Below are 7,670 nucleotides of genomic sequence, written 5' to 3'. Positions count from 1 at the left end.
CCAAAGGTTGCCCGCGTCTGTCTACAGAACTCTCCGACGCTTGACCCAACAGGGTCCCGGAGAACTGCGCAGGCGCCTCTCCTCGCCCTGCGCCCCGCCCACAGGGCGCAGATGTGTGCGTGGAAAACTCCCGGAGCCCCGCCTGAGTGGCAACACGCAGGCGCAAGGTCGCGTGCCCTGCGCTGCGGGCTCTGATTGGCCGCCACGGGTAAGGGCACCGCCCAATGGGAGGTGTGGATAGTGAGGGGTCCCACACACCCAGAGCCGAGGGTCTGTGTCAAGAGCGGCAGGGGCTGCAAGAGATAAGAGAAACGGGTGAGGGCGCCGCGGGGCGGGACGGGGAAGAGAGCGCTGGGTGGACGGAGAGGGCGGAAGGAAAACTAAGGGGTCTGCAGGGATCGAAGAGCCTTGAGGCCTGCGCTAGGGCGGGAGCGGCGCGGGCTGGAAGGAGAGCGCTCCTTCCTGTGTGCCCTGGGGCTCCTTTAGTGTGCAGTAGCCTACGCTGGAACTCGCCCACCACCCACTGCTGCGAGCTCTCACCCGGCCGAGGAGATGAGTCTGGTAGGAGAAAAGCGTTGTAAAGCGGGAAAGTTGAATTTCCAGGGCCCTAGTGGGTTCCTTCCTGGAAAGACTTACTGATATACTGTGTGAAAACCCCCCATTCCTTTCCTAAGTAGTTCACAATTCAAGAGTGAGAGAAAGAATCGTAGACGAGGAAAGGGCAAATTTCAAGTCTCCCGGGCCACTTCGTAGACATTTATTGGGTACCTGCTTTGTGCAAGCTTTGCAGCAGGCACTGGGCCTCGCCCTAGGGGAGTTCTCTGTTGGAAATGGGACTGTAATCAAAGAAAAATGGAACTCTCGGGCCCCTGGTTGCCTACTTCCAGGAAGGTCCTTTATGGAATGGCTGTTGTGTACAGGGGCCTGGCAACTCAAAAATTAGGAAGGGGGTTGGAATAGTAGATAAGGAAAGTTTAGCTCCAGGTCCTTTAGTGAATAATTTACTCAAGGATTATTTTGGGGGCATTAACTGAAAGCAGTGCCCTGTACTGGGCTGTGTATTTTGGGAATTCACAGTCTTATGGGAGAGTTGGTCTGGTAGAAATGGACTGTGCACAGGGACAGTTAAACTCAGGATCGGCCAAGCAGTGGCTCACACCTGTAATTCCAGTGCTTTGGGAGGCCTAGGCTGTAGGATTGCTTGAGCTCAGTAGTTCGAGACCAGCCTGGGCAACATAGGGAGACCTTCTCTCTACAAATAATTTAAAAATTAGCCAGGGGCCAAGTGCGGTGGCTCACGCCTGTAATCCCAGCACTTTGGGAGATCATGGCGGGCAGACCTCTGGAGGTCAGGAGTTGAAGACCAGCCTGGGCAACATGGTGAAACCTCATCTCTACTAAAAATACAAAAATTATCCTGGTGGGGTGGTGAATGCCTGTAGTTCCAGCTACTTGGGAGACCGAGGCTGGAGAATTGCTTGAACCCAAGAGGCGGAGGTTGCAGTGAGCCGAGATCGTGCCACTGCACTCCACTCTGGGCAAAAAGAGCGAAACTCTGTCTCAAAAAAAGTAAAATAAAATAAATAAAAATTTGCCAGGCATGGTGACAGATACCTGTGGTCCCAGCTACTCAAGAGACTGAGGCAGGAGGATCACCTGGGTCCAGGGGGTGGAGGCTGCAGTGAACCAAGATCGCACCACTGCACTGCAGCATGGGCAACAGAGTGAGACCCTGTCTCAAAAAGAGGGGAAAAAAAAAAACCTCCCAAGGTCTCACTTCCCACTGCAGCCTCAACCTCCTGTGCTCAAGTGATCAAACCACCTCAACCTCCTAAAATGCTAGGATTGCAGACGTGAGCCACCATGCCTGGCCTGGGAGCATTTCTCAGTCACTAAATATGTACTGTGTACTAGACCTTGTTCTTGGCACTGGACATACTTCAGTGATGTACAGGCTAACCTCCTCTCCTCTGGGTGCTTAATATGAGCAACTTTTTTTTTTCTTGAGATGGAATCTCTCTCTGTCTCCAGGCTGGAGTGCAGTGGCGCAATCTGAGCTCACAGCAACCTCCGCCTCCCGGGTTCAAGCCATTCTCCTGCCTCAGCCTACCAAGTAGCTGGGATTACAGGCATGCACCACCATGCCCAGCTAATTTTTGTATTTTTTTAGTAGAGGCAGGGTTTCACCATGTTGGCCAGCATGCTCTCAATCTCTTGACCTTGTGATCCGCCTGCCTCGGCCTCCCAAAGTGCTGGGATTATAGGCATGAGCCACTGCGCCTGGCAATATGAGCAACTTCTATGTGCAAGGCTGTAAACTAGACTCCACCTGCCCTCTGGTACTAATAGATTAGGTGAAAAAGAGGTAAAGAAGATGTGTTTGAATTCATGAGATTAGCTGCTAGGCCTGAGAGGGAGGCAGTCATTTGCTGAGTGTACTCTGAGTCCCTGCTGTGTGAAGGGGCCCAAGTGGGGTTCAGCCCACATACGTAGAAGGGAAGATGGGGCATATAGAGGGAAGTTTGAAAGTTAAAATTCATGGCCGGGCGCGGTGGCTCAAGCCTGTAATCCCAGCACTTTGGGAGGCCGAGACGGGCGGATCACGAGGTCAGGAGATCGAGACCATCCTGGCTAACATGGTGAAACCCCGTCTCTACTAAAAATACAAAAAAAACTAGCCGGGCGAGGTGGCGGGCGCCTGTAGTCCCAGCTACTCCGGAGGCTGAGCCAGGAGAATGGCGTGAACCCGGGAGGTGGAGCTTGCAGTGAGCTGAGATCGGGCCACTGCACTCCAGCCCGGGCTACAGAGCAAGACTCCGTCTCAAAAAAAAAAAAAAAAAAAAAAAAAAGAAAGTTAAAATTCATGTCCCTGCTCAGAGATTTTGTTGCTGACTGGAGCCTCCACAATGAGTCAGACCCACAAACTCTCAGTCCAGTGAGGGACAGTGAGATGCCACCCCAAACTCATGATATTTGCCATGATAGAGGTGGCACAGGATATCATAAGAACCCTGAGGATGTAGAGATGTCAGACAAGGCTTCCCAAAAGGTGCTGGGTAGGAGTTTGTCAGACAAAAAGAGGAGAGAAGTTTCTTGGCAGAGGGAATAGCAACATCAAAGACTTAGGGTCCAAAAACAATCTTTCTGGAGAACTACACAGGATTACAGCTGACCTTTACAAGTACCAGGGACTTTGTGTCAGTACTACTTTTAGCCCCGTTTTACAGGTAAGAAGACAATCTCAGAGGAAGTAAGTCGTAGAGCTCAGATTCAAGCCAAGGACAGTCTGGTTCCAGGGCCTGTGTTTTTAAACATTTGGGTGTATCTGTGTGTGTATATATAAGAGGCAGAGGAAAAGTGTTGCACAAAGAGGAAACTGCGCAGCAGGCAAAGGCTGTGGTATTCTCAGAAAAGGTGTGCCTGGCCCTCTCGGTAAAGAGGCCAGGCTGGCTGGGCCAGGTGTGGTGGCTCACATCTGTAATCCCAGGACTTTGGGAGGCCAAGGCAGGCAGATCACAAGGTCAAGAGATCAAGACCATCCTGGCCAACATGGTGAAACCCCATCTAAAAATACAAAAATTAGCTGGACATGGTGGTGCACACCTGTAGTCCCAGCTACTCGGGAGGCTGAGACAGGAGAATCACTTGAACGTGGGAGGCAGAGGTTGTAGTGAGCTGAGATCGCACCACTGTACTCTAGCCTGGCAACAGAGCAAGACTCCATCTCAAAAAAAAAAGAGGTCGGGCTGTTGGCTGGGGTGGTGGCTCACACCTGTAATCCCAGCACTTTCGGAGGCAAAGGCAGGTGGATCACCTGAGGTCAGGAGTTTGAGACCAGCCTAGCCAACATGGTGAAACCTTGTCTCTACAAAAAAAAAAAAATACAAAAATTAGCCAGGCATGGTGGCATATCCCTGTAGTCCCGGCCGCCCAGGAGGCTGAGGCACGAGAATGACTTGAACTCAGAAGCGAGAGTGAGCCAAGATTGTGCCACTGCACTCCAGTTTGGGCGACAGACCAAGTCTCTATCTCAGAAAAAAAAAAAAAAAGAGGCTGGGCTGAGTGCTGATTCTCTCCTGCAGGCTGCCATGGGGTGTTTGTAGGCTTCGGAGACATGGGATCACAGAAGACCGTGGCAGAAACATTGGATTAAGACTTTCTGAGCAATAGAGGCTGGTGAGTAGTGGGATGGGCAAGAGAACTCCACCTCCCCTTGGTTTCCTGCTTTCTCACTGGCTCCTGCCCCTGTTTCTCCAGGCACTGCCTTCCCCACAATGGCAGAGGTGGTGGCTGAGGTGGCCGAGATGCCAACACAGATGTCACCAGGGGCAGTGGAGATGTCAACACCTATGTCAGGGGAGATGATAGAGATGTCAACAGAGGTGACTGAGATGACACCTGGGGAGGCCCTTGCCTCATCCCTCTTCTTCCAGCATCACCAGTTCATGTGCTCTGAGTGTGGCAGCCTCTATAACACACTGGAGGAAGTCCTCTCACACCAGGAGCAGCACATGCTTGCTGTCTCAGAGGAGGAGGCACTGACCACAGAGAATGTTGGCCTGGAGCCGGAGCTAGTGCCGGGTACTGAGGGGCCCTTCCAATGTGGTGAATGCAGCCAGCTCATCCTCTCCCCTGGTGAGCTCCTGGCCCACCAGGATGCCCACCTCCGGGAGTCTGCAAACCAGATCCAATACCAGTGCTGGGACTGCCAGGAGCTGTTCCCCTCACCCGAGCTGTGGGTGGCTCATCGAAAGGCCCAACACCTTTCTGCCACGGTAGCTGAGCCACCAGTGCCACCTCCTTTGCCTCCCCCAACACCACTGCCTCCACCTTCTCCCCCATCCGAAGTCAAGATGGAGCCCTATGAGTGTCCTGAGTGCTCTACCCTCTGTGCCACCCCTGAGGAGTTCTTGGAGCATCAGGGCACCCACTTTGACTCCCTAGAGAAAGAGGAGCGCAATGGGCTGGAGGAGGAGGAGGAGGACGATGAGGAGGATGAAGAAGATGATGAAGAGACGGAGGATGAGGAGGCCATGGCAGAGGTCGGTGATGATGCTGTGGGAGGTGACGAGTCCACAGCTAGCTGGGCTCAGGGCTGCGGGGACTGTCCCCAGCACCGGCCCTCAGCAGGGGCTCGCCGGCAACACCGGCGGACATCTCACAGCTCGGCATCTGCTGCCCACCCCTTCCACTGCAGCCAATGTCAGCGCAGTTTCAGCTCCGCCAACCGGCTGCAGGCTCATGGGCGGGCCCACGTTGGTGGCACACACGAGTGTACAACCTGCTCCAAGGTCTTCAAGAAAGCAGCGTCACTCGAGCAGCACTTGCGGCTGCACCGTGGGGAAGCCCGCTACCTCTGTGTAGACTGTGGCCGCGGCTTTGGCACAGAACTCACATTAGTGGCCCACCGGCGGGCCCACACTGCCAACCCATTGCATCGCTGTCGCTGCGGCAAGACATTCAGCAACATGACCAAGTTCCTCTACCACCGGCGCACTCACGCTGGCAAAAGCGGGGCACCTCCCACAGGAGCAACAGCTCCCCCAGCTCCAGCAGAGCCCACCCCTCCACCACCACCCCCTGCCCCACCTGCCCAGCTGCCCTGCCCACAGTGCTCCAAGTCCTTTGCCTCAGCTTCCCGGCTGTCCCGGCACCGGCGGGCAGTACACGGGCCCCCCGAACGGCGCCACCGCTGTGGGGTTTGTGGCAAGGGCTTCAAGAAGCTGATCCACGTGCGCAACCACCTGCGGACACACACGGGCGAGAGGCCCTTCCAGTGCCACTCATGTGGCAAGACTTTTGCTTCTCTGGCCAACCTCAGCCGCCACCAGTTGACCCACACGGGCGCACGTCCCTACCAATGCCTGGACTGTGGCAAGCGCTTCACACAGAGCTCCAACCTGCAGCAGCACCGGCGGTTGCACTTGCGGCCAGTTGCCTTTGCCCGCGCCCCCCGCCTCCCCATCACTGGTCTCTACAACAAGAGTCCCTACTACTGTGGGACTTGTGGCCGCTGGTTCCGCGCCATGGCGGGCTTGCGACTGCATCAGCGGGTCCATGCCCGAGCTCGGACTTTGACACTACAGCCTCCCAGATCACCACCTCCTGCCCCACCCCCACCCCCTGAGCCTCAACAGACTATCATGTGCACAGAGCTGGGGGAGACCATCGCCATCATTGAGACATCCCAGCCGCTGGCGCTCGAGGACACGCTGCAGCTGTGCCAGGCTGCACTGGGGGCCAGTGAAGCAGGCGGGCTCTTGCAATTGGACACAGCCTTCGTGTGACGCAGCTGAAAAGCAACGAAAGGGTTTGGTTGCAACAGCCAGTGTGGGTACCTCTGGGGAGAGAGGACCTCCTCTGCCAACCTGGTCTGGTACCCACCGTGTGCCAGGATCCACCCTGGCCTCTTTTACCCACTGACTCCCCAGAACAACCCTTCCAGGCTTCTCTTGTCATCTTTCTCTGCCTGAGGGGAAACTGAAGCTCTGAGATGCAATGTGATCTGTACCAGGTCACCCAGCTACGCTGCAAAGCGGGTTGGCCAAGGCCCTTTGCACTGCATCACCCTGGTGCCCAGCAACATCAGGTAACCTTCACTGAGCACCAAGCTTATTCCAGGTCTGTGCTGGCCACTCTCATATACCTCTTCAGATCCTCTGCTTGTACCCCCAGCCCTTGCCTTCCCTGGATTTTGGGTACCCAGGACTTTGCTCTGCCTGGTGGAGGAGGGTACTTGATTTCTCTGGGCTTCCTTTGTCTCAATTCTGACAGTGTGGAAGGAAATCTGTAGGTACCCAGGTCCTCAGCTCCAGACTGGGTGATGCTGGAGACCCAGGAGCAAGTCAGCACAGGCTCTGCCCACAGAAGGCATGCACAGTCTGATAGGAGAAACACACAAGTACAGATGGCTTGCTCTCTGAGTGTGTCTCATTGATTCATTCAGCCTGTGTGTCCTAAGGCCTCCCTCTTCACATACTGGGTGATGCTGGGGGCAGGGATGAGTCAGGCCTAAGGCTTCTCAGGGCTATGATGGGGATGTGCAGGGACAGTGGGATCCCAGGAAACAGACCTCCATGGTGGAAGATCAGGAGTCAAGGACTCCTAGAGGAGGTAGTCCCTGAAGGAAAAGTAGGAATCTGGTAATGAAAGAGGAAAAGAACATTCCAGGTAGACAGCACTGCAAGAGGGTGAGCTCTTGGTATATTTGGAGACCATCCAGTTATTCATCTGACTGCCTAGCCGAGGCAAGCACCATACTGACCACTGTATGTGTACTATGATCCCAACAGCCTGTGACATAGATTTCAATATTATCCCTGTTGTACAGATTTTTAAAACTGGTGGCTGGGCACAGTGGCTCACGCCTGTAATCCCAGCACTTTGGGAGGCCGAGGCAGGCAGATCATGAGGTCAGGAGATCGAGACCATCCTCGCTAACACAGTGAAACCCTGTCTCTACTAAAAATACAAAAAATTAGCTGGGCGTGGTGTCGGGCGCCTGTAGTCCCGGCTACTCAGGAGGCTGAGGTAGGAGAATGGCGTGAACCCGGGAGGTGGAGCTTGCAGTGAGCCTAGATCGCGCCACTGGGTGACAGAGTGAGTCCATCTCAAAAAAAAAAAAAAACTGGCCAGGTACGGTGGCTCACGCTTGCAATCCCAGTGCTTTG

At 54.7% G+C, this 7,670-nt stretch overlaps 1 protein-coding gene across 3 annotated transcripts; it reads left to right on the top strand.

Annotated features, from left to right (window-relative positions):
• Positions 1–121: 121 nt before the first annotated feature.
• On the top strand, positions 122–6,923 carry ZNF526 (zinc finger protein 526). Of its 3 annotated transcripts, none has more exons than XM_009194596.1 (3): positions 122–208; positions 4,083–4,176; positions 4,258–6,923. In XM_009194596.1, the coding sequence occupies exon 3, from the start codon at positions 4,275–4,277 to the stop codon at positions 6,285–6,287; it is 2,013 nt and encodes a 670-aa protein (XP_009192860.1). In that variant the 5' UTR covers positions 122–208; positions 4,083–4,176; positions 4,258–4,274; the 3' UTR covers positions 6,288–6,923. The 3 variants fall into 3 exon arrangements, with proteins under 3 accessions (XP_009192860.1, XP_003915667.1, XP_003915668.1); XM_003915618.2 differs by having other exon boundaries at positions 201–315; XM_003915619.4 differs by lacking the exon at positions 122–208 and adding an exon at positions 305–561.
• Positions 6,924–7,670: the final 747 nt, after the last annotated feature.

This window comes from Papio anubis, chromosome 20, assembly GCF_008728515.1.
Source record: "Papio anubis isolate 15944 chromosome 20, Panubis1.0, whole genome shotgun sequence".
In the NCBI taxonomy this organism is placed as follows: Eukaryota; Metazoa; Chordata; class Mammalia; order Primates; family Cercopithecidae; genus Papio; species Papio anubis.
This window is presented reverse-complemented; position numbering and strand designations above follow the sequence as displayed.

Bases quoted from the DNA above. Each gene is read 5' to 3' on its own strand.
- ZNF526 (XM_009194596.1), top strand. From the start codon at position 4,275: ATGGCAGAGGTGGTGGCTGAGGTGGCCGAGATGCCAACACAGATGTCA.